Here is a 19,124-nt window from a genome sequence, read left to right as displayed (position 1 = left end):
TGTTGACTGGATCATTTTATCTATTGGTGGTAATTTTGGTTTTGGTTTCTCTCTGGAGGTTTGGAAACCAATAATATTTAGTAATAATATTTAATAATAATAGTAATTTTAGTTTTTAATGACTATTGGAACATTCAATTTTTTAAGATGTTAATCCTGTTTTTGTTTTATATTTTAAAGATTAGCTGACTGTGAATATTTGAATTTTTTAATAAAAATGGGTTTTAGATAAAATTCTGAAGTCAGAATTTCACCTTCAATAGCTTAAAATTGTGTACTTGAATTTTTCTTTTTTTTTTTAGTTTTTAGCTTTTGCAAGGCAATGGGGTTAAGTGACTTGCCCAAAGCCACACATTTAGTTAATAAGTGTCTGAGACTGGATTTGAACTCATGTACTCCTGACTCCAGGATCAGTGCTCTATCCACTGTGCCAACTAGCTGCCCTACCTTCATTAGATTCTTTACCTGTATGATGCAAAGCAAAACATGCTAGAACTTTGATGATTATTACCTTTCATACATATATCTTTTCAGAGTTCATTTTATCAGGAACTTCTCTTCTGAGTCAAAAATAATAACCACTAAACTTATGAGAATTATTTAGTTCACAGGGACCAATTTTTCTTTTAAGTCATCTATCTATAAATTGATATTATTATGAAATTGAAATTTTCTACCCAACATTATTTAGTGTTGCATGGAAGGAATTATTTTGTCAAATAATATTTTCAGAGTATTTTAAAACTTCCCATGCCTCAAAAACTATGATTATGAAATTACTATAATGTTCTTATTATTAAAGAAAAATAATTATTCAAAATTTTTTAAATTACAATTACTGAGTAACAACAGTTTTTTTTTTTTGCTAGTTAATTTTAAGGTGTTATATACTCTTTATTTTAAAGAACTGGCTTCCAGAACAAGCCATATGTCCTTCAGGGTTACAAAATCAGCAGAAATTGCTTTCCTGGCATAAGGTGGATCATATGATTAATCAAGAACAGCTGTTAATGCAGGAGAATGCAAGACTTCAAATTGTGGTGCAGAATTCCAAAACAGAACTCATACACTCTGAAGAACAGGTAACTAGAAAAGTTGAACATAACAATAGGGAATGGGGTTAAGTGGCTTGCCCAAGGCCACACAGCTAGGTAATTATTAAATCTGAGTCCGGATTTGAACTCAGGTAGGTACTCCTGAATCCAGGGCCTGTGCACCACTCTCCACTGCACCACCTAGCTGCCCTATATTTGGAATCTATGGTGATAATCTAATTAAGATGTTGATTTCTACATCAGTAGTTTATGTTTTCAGGTTTATTAAGCAAAAGACAGGTTACATTTTTATACTTTTGGATTCTATTCATTTCATTTCTTCACTGAAGTACCTTCTCATGTCTTTTTTTTTTAATGAAGGTCAGATAAATTTAAATTGTAATGTAATTTTATTACAATACAGACATAAATAATTTTGCTTTGTAATGTAATTTTAAATGGAGAGGTTCTAAACCTTCATTTCTCTGGGTTTTTGTCTTCATTATTTTCTTTATTTTTTTAAAATTTCTTCCTTAAAATTTCCAACTTTTTGTATGTTAGTAAAATGTGTTATTATTGTTTAGTTCTAAAATATGGGGCAAAATGGGGTAGTAAACAGTTAGACCTGCGTTCAATTCATGTCTCTAATACATTATTTATGCATATTTCATTTTATATTGAACAATTCCTAATTACTAAATATTAAATAGGTTGTGATTTTCATTGGTAGAGTTACCACAGTTAGGTACAACTTTTGCTGACAAAATGAGGAGGTTTTTGGATTCTAAAAATTAGCCCTTTGATAATTTGATTATATGACACTAAATATTAATGGTATTTCAAATGGTATTATTTTTATTATAATGGCACACACAATGAACATTGACTCCTTACTAACTGGATGACTTTGGACAAGTCACTTAAACTCTCTGAGCCTCAGATTTCTTGTCTATGAAGTGAGACCTCTTAGAGGTCATTGAGTCCAACCCTTTCATGATTCTTTCTTTAAATTTTGTTTGGTAGTTTTATTTATTTAAGTCATGTGTATTTTTGTAGGTCAAGTCCTGTGTATTTTATGTACTTTGTAGCTATTTCAATGACTATTTTAAAGGATATTTCTACTAACCTATTTCTAGGCTAATCAAATGCATAAACTTGAAGAATTGGAAACAATTCATTTGGAAAATCAAAGTCTGAAAAATAAACAAGTAAAAGGAGATGAAGAGATAATGGAGGTAAGTTTTTCACTAACTGGCTAACTATGAAGGGTCTTTTATCTCATGCCTCATTTGTTAGCCATAGAGTTAAGTTATTATGTAGTGCGAATTTGTATGTGCTGATCTAACTGGATTATTCAGGTGAATTCTGCCTATAAAAGAAAATTTTGTATTTCTACACAAAAATACGTAGACATTATTGGATTGTCTGCTTTGAAAACATTCCATATAGCAGAAGCAAAAGAAAGGCAAACAACTATAGCAACCAAAGGAAGCACAATTACCAAAATTACTTCTGCAAGAGAAAGAAAAACTAGTAAGAAAAAGACACCCATTGAAAAATAGTATCATCAAATAACTATAAAGAGTCTATTAAGAGATTTCTTATCAAAAATACACAAAGAGATAAGAATGAAGGAAAAATTTTAAAAGATGATGCTGGAGGTACAGCATCTGTTTACATGTAAATTAATGTATACTGTAGAACTAAGGTGCAAAATGAAAGGACACTTAAAAGGGGAGGGGAAAGAAGAAGATAAAGGGGAATTTGTGATGGACCTTAATTGGGCATCAAAAGAAAAAAAAGGAAAAGGATTTAATAAGTTGAATAAAATATTAAAACTATGGAAAATTGTGACAAATGGGAAGGGAGTATTTGAGTGTGAGGGGAAGAGAACCTGTGGAATGGGGTTGTGTCCTAACATAGATTAAACTGAAAAGACACAATATTATCTTTATAGAAGAAAAAATCCTCTTTCAGAAAAATTATGTATCAAAAACAAATGGAGAAAAATATAAATCTAACTTTTTAAATTCAAATGTAAATAATTTTTCTAAAAATATAAAAGGGAGTTAAATATTGAATAAGAAAACAAAACCCCATAATCTATTGTTTATACGGTCTAAAAACGGGAGACTACAACAAAATTTACTCTGCATCAATTGAATCCAGAAAAATAGGAGTTGAAATGATGCTATCTGACAAAATAAAACAAAACAAAAAATTTAAAACATAATTAGAGATAAACAAGGAATTAGATTATGTTGAGAGAAGTCATTGACAACAATATTACATTTAAATGCTCGAAATGTCTTAGTATCTAAATTCATAAAGGAAAAGTTAACTGAATTGCAAGAATTTAGAGATAGTAATCTAATAATAGCAGGAGAAATTAATGTCTCAGTTTTGGAAAAAATTTAACAAAGATAAGCATAAGGAAAAATGAAGAATAGAACAAATTATTCAAAAAAACAGAGCTAAAAGATTTATGACATATTCTGAATGGGACTGCTAAAATATACACGTACTTCTCAGAAACTTAAAGAGTGTTTTACAAAAATTGGCTATGTAGTTGGGAAGAGACATTTAAATAAATTTAAAAATCAAAAATAGTAAAAACATCTTGTGTCACTGGATTGAAGAGTACATGTCAGTGAATAAAGTGTTAAGAACTGGAAAGACAGGAAGAAGCTAGGTTATTAAGGGCTTTGAATGCCAAACAGAGCATTTTGCATTTGATCCTGTAGGCATCAGTGAGCTACTGGAGTTTATTTAGTGGGAATAATCAAACACTGATCTCCTGGCTTTTCTACAAACAAAGTTACTTCATATCTTGGTTTCAGGTGTTTTCTCTAACTGTCTTTCATGCCTGAAGTGCATTCTCTCCTCAGCTCTGCCTACTGAATCCCCGGTTTCCTTTAATTCATAACTAAAATCCCATCCCATATGCATACACATATTCATTTATACATACATATATTGTATATACATATGTATATGTGTATATAGTTTATACATATTTGTTCACTTTTTATCTCCTCCATTAGATGATAAACTCCTCAAGGGAAGGGACTAACATTTACCTCTTTTTGAATCCTTTACACTACAGTGTCTGATATATGGTAGTCAATAAATGTATATTTCTTGCTTGATTACTTGTATAAGCATTCCTATTCCATCCCATCTCCAACAGATTGCTCCCTATCCTCCCATCCTCTTAATAGCCCACTCTCACTTATCTTCAGTTTCTCCTTATCTGCTGGTTTATTCCTAATCCCTTCTGTCTAAAACATACCCTGTCCTCAAAAAAATCCTCACTTATTTCTTCCATCCCTACTATCATCTCTTGTATCTGCTGTGGAAAAAATCCTTGAGAAAGCCATCTTCAATAGAGCTCTCCAGTTTGTCTCCTCTTAATCTCTTTTTAATCCCTTACAATTCAACTTCCAATTCTATCAAAATTGCTCCCTCTAAAATTTTTATTGCTCTCCTACTTGCAATTTCAATGGCCTTTTTCTCAATACTCATTCTTCTTGATGCCTTTACAGTCTTTGATACTTCAGTCACTCTTTTCTCCTTGATAGTCTCTTCTTTACAGGTTTTCAGGACCCTACTCTCTCTGGTTCTCTTCTTTTCTACCTGACCACTCCTTATGCTCCTTTGCTGGATTGTCATCTAGGTAACACTCTTTAACTGTAGGTATCCCATAGGACTCAGTCTTGGTCTCTTTTCTCTTTTCTTCCTATTCTACTTCAGTTGATAATCTCATCAGCTCCCATGGATTTAATGATTTAGCTATAATGTCTATATTGATGACTCTCAAATCTACCTATCCAGCTCTAATATCTCTGCTTGACTTCCAGTTTCACCTCTCCAACTGCTTTTCACACATCTCAAACTTGTCCAATAGACATCTTAAACTCATGTGTAAAAATAAACTCATCTTTCCTCTTAAACTCTTCCCCTTTTACTCTTGGGCTCCCATATACTAAGTCTCATCTTGAATTTCTCATCATCTCTCACCTGCAACCTTATCGTATCTAAGCTTGTTGATTTCACCTTGGCAACAGCTTTCAAAAAGGCCCCCTTCTCTCCTCTGATAGTACAATCACCTTCATTCAGACCCTAATCATTTCATGTTTGAATTACTGTAATAACCTGCTAGTTGGTCAGACTGCCGTAAGTCTTTCCCCACTACAATCCATCCTTCAGAGACTTAAATTAAGGACATCAATTAGGATACTGCTGAAATAATCTAGTTAAGAATAGATTAGAGCCTAAAATATGATGTTAGTTATGCGGATGTATAGAGAGTAGAAGATGTGGTGAATGTAGGAATAGCAAATATTTGGCAGCTGATTTGAAATATGGATGTGGTAGTACCAAAATTATGAATCTGAGATACTAAAGTATGAATTTTAAAAGATGGAGAAAGATAATGAGTTTAGTTTGAGACATATTGAGTTTAAGATATGTCCTAGATATGTGGTTTGAAATACCCAATAGTTAATTTTTGATAAAGTTCTCAAATTCAGGGGAGAATCTATTGTTGGATAATGCCTATTTCCTTAATTTATTTTTAATTATTTTTATTCCTTTTTTAGGAATAGTATTAGTTTGCATCTTTGCTTTACTAATCTTACTGAGAAAATTTCTAATGTTTATCTATTAATAGTTTTGATTAAGCATTTTTTATCTTAATAAGGAAGTTTTTTCTTCCTATGCTTTAAAATTTTTTTTAATATAAATGAGGGCTATATTATTATCATTACTTTTTTCTTAGTTTTAATTTTGTCATTAATATGATTAATTATAATAATCATTTTCCTAACTTTGAACCATCCTTGAATTCCTGGTAAACTTAATCATAATGATTTAAGATAATTTTTGTTGTAATCTCTATGCATATAACTTATTTAATATTTTGACACCAATGTCCATTATTAATATTGGTCTCTGGTTCTTAATCTCTATTTTATCTTATCTTGATTTGAAAATCAGGATCCAGTTTATTGAATGCAAAATGTTTGATATAGTGTGAGATAATGGTCTGGATTGACTTGATTTTAGAATAGGGATTAATTAACCTGCCTAGTTATATTCAGGAGACTAAACAGTCAAATTCATTCAGGCAGATGACTGAATATATCCAATGATTATGGCATATATTTCTTCATACTTTCTATTTAACAAAATACATGGTTTTGTCTTTCACAACGTATTCCTGGCTGATATACTGGCAAATGTATGGCTATATCTATTATATCTCATTTGAAAAAATCACTTGGTACTTTAATTTCTCTTTTTCTAACTCTTATAATATTTTGGTCTTTGCTCTTTTGTCTGTGGCTAACCTGTGTCTAGAACTCAGTGACTGAAAATAAGAGAGGGGTACAATTCTCTGCTTGAGGTAGTGTGTGAAGGTAGAACATTCCTTTTCAATGTACTACCCTAGCATGATAGAAACGTGTCATTATTGTTCTTTGTCAATAACAACTTTTACTTTGTTTTATGCTATATTAAAGATGAGCCGTTATTCATTTGACTATGCTGGGGGCCTGAATTACAGGCATTAGGGAAAAAGGAAACTATGTCAATGACAGGCTAACCTAGTCCACTGTCTTTAACATGAGGGGAGGAAATTGAATTCCCTCCCCACCCTGAATTTGTGATATTAGTTTAGGAAATGGATAGTGGCTCTAAAGTTTTATGTTACCATTTGTATATTACAGTGATGACTGACTTTTTCATTAGCCTGGGTCTTGTCTCCTGATTTTAGTGCATCATGTGTTTGCATGCCTTCCATCAAACTCTGATACTTGTTGAGCATGTGGCCAATATTGGAGTGGCATGCTTCTTGTGGTTAAACTTAAACCACTCTCGTGTGGTCATATTTTATACATTTGTATGCTATTTCTTGGATCTCTTAAGGAAATATTTTTACTTTGGTATGATTTTTTTCCTTATCCATCCCATCTCCAAACATCCTAGAATGTTATATTCCCTCTCTCAGTTTTCACTATGTCCCTAATACGATATATAATTCAATAGTTCAATTCTAATTAGTTAAAGATGAAAACTGTTCTGTGGCTACTTCCCCTCTAGATACATTGTAAAAAAAAATTTTGAAATCTTTATTATGGTTGTCAGGAAGAATACAGCCACTTCAGTTTTGCTTCTCATTGTTCTTTTTTAAACTCAGGTCTTCTGACTCCAGAGTCAGTACTCTATGCACAGCACCACTTGACTTCAGTGTTCTTTTTTGAAAATCAAGGAAGGAAAATCCTAAAGACCCTTCCCAACATTCCCCCTGCCTCCATTAAAGGGAACATTGCAGATTAATGCCATTGTATTATTAACATTCACCCAAAAGATCAACTTGAATTGAAGTTTTTATTATGTATATAAACAATATGCCTAACCTAAAAGTCAATCTGGAATTACTTTCTTTTTTTAAGGATCTGATTTAATTCAAAAAAATTTCAGTATTGAGTTGTCTTCTAGAATTTTTTCCCCTTTTAATATCATTTTCTACCAAATGATTTACCTAATGACTATTTAAAATAATTCTGGAGTATCTTTCAATTTTTGTATCTTAACATGCCTTTTCCATTAGAAAAGTTACATTTTTGAAATTTGTGGAAATGTTATTTTAATAGAAGTGGGAAGATTCATTTTCTGCCTTCTCATAGTGTCTCCAATGAGTTTTTCCATCCCTTAATTATTCTGTTCATTTGAAAATGTATGGTGATGTCTCAGAATTGAATTTTAATTCACCTTTTTCTGATTACTAGTGATTTTCATGTGATTTTATAATAATTTGCTTTCCTTTTTCTTAAAAATTTATTTTTGGTTCACCAATTTGGTTCTCTAATTGGAGAGAGGTGCTTAATCTTTTAGAACATGAGTTCCCTATAATATTTTAAATGTTAGGCTTTTATAAGAAATATTTGGGGTGGCTAGGTGGTGCAGTGGATAGAACACCAGCCCTGGAGTCGGGAGTACCTGAGTTCAAATCTGGCCTCAGGCACTTAATAATTGCCTGGCTGTGTGGCCTAGGACAAGCCATTTAAGTCCATTTGCCTTGCAAAAAATAAAATAAAAAAGAAATATTTAATACAAATATGTATTCAAACTATTTTATTCCTTCAAGTTACATATTTTTAGCTACATATTTTTATTCATTGAAAAACTTCAAATACAAACCAACTGCTTCTCCAAAGAACTATCTCCCCTAAATTCCTTATAAATGTACCTAACATTAAACATATGAAGAAAGGCAGAATAATTTGGGGGAGCAGTGATAAATATTCAAATTATCATAAGCTCATAACTAGTGAGCTAAATAATTTTGTTACATTTTTCCAAATGATGTGATGGATCACTGCAGTTCATACACACACACACACACACACACACACACACACATACACACACACACACACAAACACAATGGTGCTGCATGTCATTATCAACAAAGATTTAATGAGCTCCTTTTACCACTATGCTATGCTACCGTGAGAATCACAGCAATATGGCATTGGAAAATTACCCAAGTTTTCATAACTGGCAACCCAAATTCCACCATATTAGGAAAAAATGGAATTATTATCTTTGGTGATAACTGTACTGGGATCCAAAGAAAAATTAAGTTCATAATTAAATATTTGTTGGTTTGAATTTGTTTGAATTAAAATGAATGCCTTATTAAGTTAATGAACTGAAGTTCTTTCTGTTAATTAGTTACTGACTTGTGAATGGCATCATTATTGTATTTAAATAGTTTTTGTACTTGTTCAGATACAAGACTCGAAGTTCAGTATGATGCTTAACCCATCCTCACACCATGAGAATGTGCTGCTCCTTCTGCAACAAGGCTGTCTTGGGATGCCCAGAGAGCAGTTTCTACAGCTTCAACAACAATTGTTACAGACAGAATGGAGAAATCAACTTTTACAGGATGAACTTGAAAACAGGATCTCTGAAACCAACATACCACAAGTAAAATATCTTTTAGTATATATTTGTTGTCTCAGGTATAGAGTTTAATGAATGACTTCATTTTTTTTCTGTTGTCCTTTTCCTTTCATTAATTTAACTACCAACACTGTGCTAAGTGCTTTACAATTATTATCTCATTTGGTTCCACAAATCTATGATATAGGTACTATTATTATCCCCATTTTACAAATGAGGAAACTGAGGCAAACAGGTGATTTGCCCAGGATTACACAGCTAGTAAAACATCTGAGACTGAATATGAACTCAGGTCTTTCTAACTCCCAGCACACTTTCCACTGTGCCACTTAGCTGCCCAGCTTTATGGGAAGTTACTATTTTCTTTTATTATGACCATTCCAAAATGGAGTAAAAAAAATCTCCTCCTAATGAATAAATATAAATAAGCTTTGTTCTGTGAGCAAAGGCATGTCCATAGATATACATTCATTGTTGTATTGGAAATTTAGCATCTGGGTTATGTTAAATATAGAAATTTATAGAATATTAATAGATTCTCTAGATGCTTCAAGAGGCCACTGGTGATACAATAGTTTGAGTGTCAGGTCTGGGTTCAGGAAGACCTGAGTTCAAACCTAACTTCAGACACTTACTAACTGTGTGATTCTGGGCACTTGTCCTGGCACTTAACCTTTCTTTTGCCTCAGTTTTCTCATCTGTAAATTGAGAATAATAATAGCACTTATCTTACAGATTTATTGTGAGGATCAAATGAGATAATATTTGTAAAATGCTTAACACCTCTCTGGAACATAGTAGGTACTATATAAATACTCGCTGTTGTTGATGGTGTTATCATTCTTATTATATTGATAAAATTCCAAATTCCATTTAATACACAACAGACCTGAAGTTATCACTAAAAAATTATCAGATGCTAAGAACCCTATAAAAAAAAAACCTTGAAAGAACCTAGACAAAGAAACCTAGGTTTTCCTTTACAATCTGTATAGCACTCATAGCTATTATAATAGTGAATCAAGGACAGCAAGGTGGCACAGTGGATAGAGCACTGGGCTTGGAGTCAGAAGGACAGGAGTTCGAATCTGGACTCAGATACTTGACTTTAACTAGCTGTGTGACTTTGGATAAGTCACTTAGTCCTTATTGCCTCACATCCAGGATCATCTCCAGTCATCCTGATCCATATCTGGCCACTGGACCCAGAAGGTTCTGGAGGAGAAAGTGAAGCTGGTGACTTAGCATAACACATCCTAACTCAAATCCAATTCATGTTCTTGTCATGGCAACACCTCCCTGATGTCATGGTCTTCTTTGAAAATTAAGGACAAACAGTTTTTTTAAAATATTTTATTTGTAATATTTGTAATATTTTATTTGTAATATTTTATTAGTTTTCCAATTAAAAAAGACCAGGATATATATACAATAGTAGTTTCTACCTATCATTTTTGGTAAGGTTTTGAATTTTACAATTTTTCCCCCACCTTCCCTTTCCTCCCCCCCTCCCCCAGTCTGATAATCTTTACATTGTTTCCATGCTATACATTGATTGAAATTGAATGTGTTTAGAGAGAAATCATATCCTTGAAAAGAAAATAAAATATGAGAGAGATCAAAATTATGTTGTGCATAAGACACTTTTAAAAAAAATTGAAGACCTTGGTCTTTTTTTAAACTCCACAGTTCTTTCTCTGAATACAAGGTGGTATTCTCCATCGCAGGTACTCTAAAAATAGGACAAACATTATTAATAGTAAGTCAAGAGAGATTTGTAGGTGGAGGAAAACAACAAACTATGTATCCATGAATTTTTGGATTTCAAAGAAAATAAACCTTCACAACATCTAAGAAAACTCAGGATTAACTGTGTTCTGTCACTCAAAAAGACACCAGGATAGCATGACAACATCAGGACATTTTTATAATGATAAAAGTATTTAAAAAAAACTGATTCTAGGAAGCCTTAAGGTATATTCCCCTCTAGAGAAGGTTTAATGCATATGCTCTATCAAAGTGTGCTAGTCGTGCATACCCAGTTCATGTTCTATGCATATCTCTTAAAAATTTAATTTCTAGAACATTAAAAATCTTGCCACTTTTTAAAAAATACAAATTTACTACCCTTCTCAATTAGTATAACCTCACCTTTCCTGGTATTTTAATAAATGCTATCTCTTATCAAATATTCTTACTTCCCAGGAGTTCCCTAACTCCTTGATCTTAATTAGATATAACTTAAGGACACATCAAGAACTGGTTAATTTGTGAAATTTAAAGTGACTTCTTACAATCTACATTCTTTTTTTATTCATTAAATTGTCTTTCCCACATTTAAATAGTTCTTAATTCTTTTGATTTTTTTCCCTTAACTCTTTCTGAAATCTCCTGTTTGGTAGTTTTGAAAATTAATCATTAATGGTGCCATACCTCTGACATTTTGGGAGTGCAACTTGTTACTATTTATTTTTTAGAAAGAGTTTATTTTATTTAAATTTTACAATTTTTCCCCCATCTTGCTCCCCCCCCCCAGAAGGCAGTCTGTTAGTCTTTACCATTGTTTCCATGGTATGCATTGATCTAAGTTGAATGTGATGAGAGAGAAATCATATCCTTAAGGAAGAAAAATAAAGTATAAGGGATAGCAAAATTACATAACTTTTTTTTAAAAATTAAAGTTTATAGTCTTTGGTCTTTGTTCAGACTCCACAATTCTTTCTCTGGATACAGATGGTATTCTCCATCACAGAAACCCCAAAATTGTTCTTGATTGTTGCACTGATGGAATGAGCAAGAGACTTGTTACTTTCAAGTGTAGCTTACATTTTTAAAGTGAGCCCTTAGTCACCTATATGTGTCACATGTATCGATTATATGCTTTTAGAATATGTTGTTATGATGATATGCTCTATAGCCATTTTATTGAATTTCCAGCATTAATGATGTTTTCAAAATAAAATTGCAAAGTGATAGTGGTAGAAAATCCATCCTGTTGCTTTTATTATATAATTTATATTATATTATAAAATGTTTATGGAGTTTTTATTGGAAAATAGTGTAAAAAGTTTTGCAATAATTGATCTCAAGAAGTTTGTTTTTTTAAAGAAAAATATTATGTAATATTAGGTTGTCAAGTCAAAGTCAAAAAATATTTAAGTGCCAAACACTATGTTAAGCTTTGGAATATAAAGAAAGGAAAATCCCCCAAAAAACAAAATCAAAATTTAAATTAAAATAAAAAAATCTGTTTTTTCTCTTAAGGACTTCATCTAATGTGTGAGACAACATGCAAAAAAGCTAAGTACAACTAGGATAAATTGGAGATAATCTTAGCATTAAAGAGGATTTGGAAAGGCTTCTTGCAGAAGGGTTTTTATAACTAGAACCTGAAGCAAGTCAGGGAAGACTGGATAAATAACATTCTAAGCATGAAGAACAGCCAGTGAAAAGGTGACATCTTGTGTGAGGGAAAAAAAGGCATGATCTTTTTATTTAAGTGATATAATCTAGTACAAGAATAATAATGTAAATTCTCCCAATAGAAATCTCAATGTATTTTTTTTTAGCACATGATTAGGAATTAGGAAAGTAGAAAACAGATCTGAAGGGTCTTTGGTTTTGTCAATGAGTTTTAATTTCCTATTATAACTTCATTTCATTTTCATTATATCTTCATTCAGTGGGATAAATTTGTTGTAGGAAGCAATAGTAGTTTCTTCTATCTTCATATTGTTTTGCCTGCTTATTGTATGGTATTGATATTCTATGTACTTACTAAAGATACAAACATTATTATATCAATTTAGATCTGTCTCAATCATAATATTTTTTATTTTATTTTACTTTTTCCAATTATATGCAAAGTTATTTTTCAGCATTGATCCTTTTGAAAGCTTTTGAGTTCCACATTTTTCTACCTTTCCTTCCCTCCTCTCTCCCAATGTCAGCAAGCATTCTATTGTATATGGATAATCATGTTTAACATACTTACAAGGTAATCATGCTGTGAAAGAAGAATTAGAACTAAGGGGGGAAAAAACCATGAGAAAGAAAGTAAATAAAAGTAGTCAAATATAATATTGATCTCAGGTAAAGTATACCACTTGCATTCTTTCTTTAGGCCTTAGGGCAAAGAGCATACAGATTCCTACAGGAGGATTGGACACCTATGAAATTTTGTTTCTAATGATCAATTTTCTTACCATTACACACACACACACACACACACACACACACACACACACATACACACACACACACACATACACACATGCATGAATGTATGTGCATGTGTTAAAAACGTTGGAGTCAATGTCTTCTTTTAAATTATTATTTCTCTTAAGTTGGTCAAAGTAATACGTTTGTTTTTATTATATAGAAACTGAATCAAAATTATAAATGCTATTCTCAGCTTGCTGTAAATAATTTTTATTTATATTATTTAGGGAATGGTGATTTGAATTTGGGTTTCTTGAAAGAACATATGCCATATAATTTCTTATTTTATTTGTTAAAACTATTTTTAAGAGAAGGTACTAATGTTATTTGAAATTTGAATAAAATTAAGATTATTTATAGGATATACTTATTTTGTGTAAGATATATATATATATATATATATATATATATATAAGCAAAGAGGAAACCAATTGTAATAAATAAAAAAGCTTTCAAATACAAGTTTCTTCTTCATTTAACTTTCTGATCATATGCAGTGCTTTGATTCATGTTATAATTAATATAGAGGGCAATAATGTCACTCGAATCATGGATTATTTTCTCTAGACAAATATCTACCTAGAATTTAAGAATGAAATGGAAAAATACATTAAAAATAAATATTGGCAATATTAACTTAAAATAATTTTTAAAATCTCCAAATATTTTTGACCATAGGTTTTCAAGTCTGATATTTTAAGAGATTAAATGTGAAATCAGATTCTAAATTACTCTTTAAAAATTTCTGAATTTAAAATTAACTTTTTTATGACTCAGTAAATATGTTTTCCCTTTGTTTCCCACAAAACCTTTGTGGTTTTATACTATCTTAGTAGGAAGTTTCATGAATTTCTAGGAACAAAATATTTCATTATCTCATGACCAACCAAAACCCCTAATCAAAGATTCTACAGGGTAGATCATATCAGCAAGAGTTTCTAGTCCACAGACAGTCTTTGACAGCTCCCATACATCCACGAAGCATCCAAATTGGACTCCGGTGGAAAGGTTGAATAAGTTGTGATAGTTTAACTTCCAACACATGCTAGAATTTGAATCATTTTTGGACCTCTATAGTCAATTCAGCTTTTTTTAAGGAATATCTTTTAAAGATTCTTTATAATTATAAAATATGACAATGACTATTAAAATCTAAGTTGCTTTGTAACTTAACAGGTCCCATTTGAAATATAAACCCTTTATTTTATATATCTGAGAACTGTAGTGGTGATCTTCAATACCATGAATGCCTGGCATCCCTTAATTTCTTATACTTTTCAGTCTTTTTTTAAAAAAAATTATTTATTTAAGGCAATGGGGTTAAGAGTGACTTGCCCAAGGTCACACAGCTGGACAATTATTAAGTGTCTGAGGTTGGATTTAAACTCAGGTCCTCCTGATTCCAGGGTCAGTACTCTCTTCACTGTACCACCTAGCTGCCCCAACAAACTCTTCCAAAGTCCTAGTTATCAATCATAGTAGAAGAAAACCAGACTCCCATAAATGTGGCATGTAAGCTTAGAAAACCCTGGATAATATTTTATTACATGGTTTCTATTTATGGTTGAGACTATCAATCAAAAATCAAAAGGAGGAAATAGTCACCATAACACCTTTGCTAGAATAAATACAAATAGGCAATCAAAGCTAATACTTGTTCATAGTTTTAAAATAATTTTACTATATCTCAGGTGAAGATGGTTAAATCTATGATTTTTTTAACTTTTGAGTTTTTAATATGAACTTAACCTTATATTTATCGAGATAGAAATACATCCTTCTATAAACTACATGTGTTCGTTGTCTTTTACCCTTCCTTACAGAAGAAAGACTGTAATAATTCTCTTTGGTGTGATTTTCAAATAACAAAAGTTTCTTTCTTTTCCAGGGGAGCCAAAAGCAACTGGTAATGGCTATGGAGGAACGCATGATAGAAGTTGAACAAAAGTTGAAACTAGTGAAAAAGCTTCTTCAGGAAAAAGTGAATCAACTAAAAGAACAAGTATGTTTTCTGACTTATTCATGTTCCTGCTACTTTCACTATGCACTCCAAATTGTGTACTTATCTATTGGTTTTAACTAATTTTGATATTAAATTTCCCAAAGCCTAGTGAAGCATTTAATCTCAGACATGCTCTGATATGTAAAGACCGTTTCTCTAATTTTACTAAAATTATTGAGTAGTAGCTGAAAATAATTAGTCTACTTTTTTAAAAAATATAATTTTGGAAAGACTTTTTTCCTCCAAGTCTGTCTTTATGACATAAAAATCACTATATTTTTCTCTTATTGTTAACCTGTCAAAGGTTTCATATGTTGATATTGTTTACCAAAATGGTTAAATAATGAGTGACCTCAATGAAATTCAGTCTTGAATTACATAATCTATATTCTAGAACTATGTCATTTGAAATTTAAAAAAATTGGGGGGCCCACTGTTTGATCCATGCAGGCAGAGATTCTGTCTTTTCTAAACCTTAAATCTCCCCTAGTACTTAGCAGGGTTTTGCTTACAAGAAGCATTTAATAAATGCATATTGAATTGAATCAGCATAAATGAATAGGAAAATAGTGCTGAGAACAAAATGAACAAAGCACCTCATTATGAGAAAATAGGAAGCTAGGTCTTTTTATATACTCTGAAGCATAATTCAGACCTTTTCTATATTCAGAACCATTCAACAGAATTCTCTCCCCTCCTCCTCTTCCTCCTTCCCCCAACCTCCCCAGATCTGTATCCTTAAGCATATCAGGTTCACCAACAGGAGGGTTCCCTGAGATAAACATTCATAGTGGTAGGGGGAGTCAAATTTAGAATAATGCCACAGATACCCTGGAAAATAGGTTTATACAAAACTAGGAAGTCATAATTCTGCTTGAGAAAGATATAGTATGATTTGGTTGAGTTTAGGAGAGTTTAGGACAGTTGAGTTTAGGAGAGACTTGGGTTCAGTTCTGACCTCTGGCATTTATAGGGTGATTCTGTTTTTTTTTTCTCTAATAGGGATAACCTGTAGTACTCCATTCAAAGGGTTGTTCAAATAATATATGTAAACCAATTTGAAAACTTTAAAATGTGAACTGCTATGATTATAATTTTTTTCTTATAATAATGCATCTCTGTTTAACAATGCTTAGGGCTAGGTAATTATTTGCTTAATAAGGAAAGCTAACTGTTCCCTCTGGACACTCATGAGTTGCTACTTCTCCGAGTTATCTGAGTTGCTATTTCTCAGCACTTCCCTTTGGGTATCTCCAAGGGTTAGGCAATTTCATTAATATGTATGGAAGAGGAGAGGAGGAAGATGGGGCTCTTTTTTTTCTGTTTGTTTGTTTGTTTTTGCAAGGCAGTGGGGTTAAGTGGCTTGCCCAAGGCAACACAGCTAGGGAATTATTAAGATTTGAACTCAGGTATTCCTAACTCCAGGGCCCGTGCTCTATCCAACTGTGCCACCTAGCTGCCCCAAAGATGGGATTCTTCTTTTAAAATTTTTTTTATTAAAGATTTTATTTGAGTTTTACAATTTTCCTCCATCTTTACTTCCCTCCCCCACCCCACCCCACAGAAAGCAATGTGTCAGTCTTTACATTGTTTCCATGTTGTACACTGATCCAAATTGAGTGTGATGAGAGAGAAATCATATCCTTAAGGAAGAAACAAAAAGTATAAGAGATAACAAGATCAGACAATAAGATATCTGGTTTTTTTTTTTCCTAAAGGGAATAGTCCTTGAATTTTGTTTGATCTCCACAGTTCTTTATCTGGATACAGATGGCATTCTCCATTGCAGATAGCTCCAAATCGTCCCTGATTGTTGTACTGATGGAATGAGTAAGTCCATCAAGGTTGATTATTACCCTCATGTTGCTGTTAGGGTGTACAGTGTTTTTCTGGTTCTGCTCATCTCACTCAGCATCAGTTCATGCAAATCAAAGATGGGGCTCTTTAACCTGCTGAAAGAGGGTTTAGTGATTGAGACTATGGGAAACTTGGCTTTGATTTCTGCTTCTTTTCACCCCTTTTTTTCTACTCGACAAGCCTTTTCTCTTACTCTGAGGAATCAAGGTCAAAATTGATTTAATCTTTTTCATACTTTAGGACATCTGTAATAACACCTATCAGTAAAATTTCTCCTAAATGGTGGGAAAAATCCAGCAATTAGAAAGGCAATGTCAATCAATCAGTAATCAACCAGGAGATGGGGCAGGTACTGTGCTAAAAAGAATTAAAAGACTGTCCCTAACCTTAAGTAGCTTACAGTCTGATCAGGGAGAAAGCAAACAAACAAATATATGCAAAGCAAACTATACACAGGAAATATAAGAAATAATTAACAGAGGAAATGCTCTGAAAGTGAGAAGGGTTGAGAAAGGCTTCTTGTAGAAGGTGCGATTTTCAGGTGATAGTTAAAACAGACCAGGAAGGTCAGTATTTGGAATAGAGGAGAGAGAGCACTCCAGGCTTAGGGAGGGATACACAGAGAAAATGTACAGATCTGAGTTTATGGAACAGTCAGGAGGCTGGAGTCACTGAATTAAAGAATATATATATATATATATATATATATATATATTAGGGAGTAAGGTGTAAAAAGCCTGGAAAGATAATTGGGTGATAGGTTATGGAGGGCTTTGAATGCCAGAGTATTTTGTATTTACTTCTATGCTTTAGGAAAATCATTTTAGTGATAAATGGAAGATGAATTGGAGTGGGGAAAGGGTTGAGGCAGGCAGAACCACTGTCAGGCTATTACAAAAATCCAGGAACAGGGCCTGTACTGGAGAGTAGACAATGCCAGAGGAGAAAAGGGATGTATTTGAGAGGTGTTGCCAAGGTGAAATTGACAGGCCTTGGCAACAGCTTGGATTTGGGGGGATGAGAGATAGTAAGGAATTCTAGAGAAAACCCTGGTATATAAGCCTGAGGGACTGGAAGGAGAGTGTTACGCTTTACAATAATAGGAAAGATAGGAACAGGGAAGGGTTTAGGAGGAAAGATAGTTTGGTTTTTGGACATGCTGAGTCTAAGATTAGATCTAGTTCAGGATGTCTGAAAGGCAGTTGGAGATGCAAGATTGGAAAGATTAGGGCAGGATAGATTTGAGAATCATCAGCAGAGAGATAGTAATTAAAACTATGGAAGTTGATGCGAACACCAAGTGAAACAGTATAATAGAAGAGAATCCAGGACAGAACCTTGAGGGACACTACAGTTAGGGAAGAAGATCCTTTCTCCTTTTCTATATGTCCTTGGACTACCATAATCCCTATGCCCACCCCAGGATAGATACACTAAAAGATTCATCTAAATAAAAAATTTCCTTCTGAGAACACATAGTAAATACCAAAAGAGAACAGATTTTCAGAATTGAAGGCTGGCAATAGTGTATGCTCAGCATTAGAGCCAGAATGAGATAAGTGATGGAGAAGTAAGAGTATCTTCTTTACTTGAAAATGAGGAACAGCTTCAGGCCTTTTCTTCAGTGTTTCGCTCTAGGGCAGTAGAATGGCCATAGCATTAGCAGCAGCTGTGGCTGCTCCTCCAAAGCCTCCAAGCACAGCTATCTCCTGTTTTTGCCTGGAAGAACTGACAAGCACTTCTCATAACTTGCACACTTTGCCTCTCCTGAGATTTAAGTTTTCCCATCTTCCCTAGGATTTGAGAAACTGCCAATTTTTCAGTCTCATAATCCCAGAAGAAACTTCTCTAAAGTAGCAAACATTGTCTCCAAAGCCTTATTATATTCATTAGTAATTTTAAGTGTAATCCTAAAGCATTGTTTTTGTTTTTTGTCTCCCATATTAAAAAAATAAACTAGGTAGAGAATGGATAGATGGGGTAAAGGAAAGTACAATAGGGCTATCATCTCTCTATTTCTCAAAGCTATGCTTTGT

The 19,124-nt window shown here is 32.7% G+C and overlaps 1 protein-coding gene across 1 annotated transcript in view; it reads left to right on the top strand.

Annotated features, from left to right (window-relative positions):
- Positions 1-19,124, top strand: part of NIN (ninein) — a 422,635-nt gene that overhangs the window by 377,390 nt on the left and 26,121 nt on the right. The window contains 3 exon segments of the mRNA XM_074236002.1: positions 2,171-2,269; positions 8,832-9,032; positions 15,118-15,231. Of these exon segments, the coding sequence (XP_074092103.1) occupies positions 2,171-2,269; positions 8,832-9,032; positions 15,118-15,231 (414 nt within the window).

Source organism: Macrotis lagotis, chromosome 4 (genome assembly GCF_037893015.1).
Source record: "Macrotis lagotis isolate mMagLag1 chromosome 4, bilby.v1.9.chrom.fasta, whole genome shotgun sequence".
Lineage (NCBI taxonomy): Eukaryota > Metazoa > Chordata > Mammalia > Peramelemorphia > Peramelidae > Macrotis > Macrotis lagotis.
This window is presented reverse-complemented; position numbering and strand designations above follow the sequence as displayed.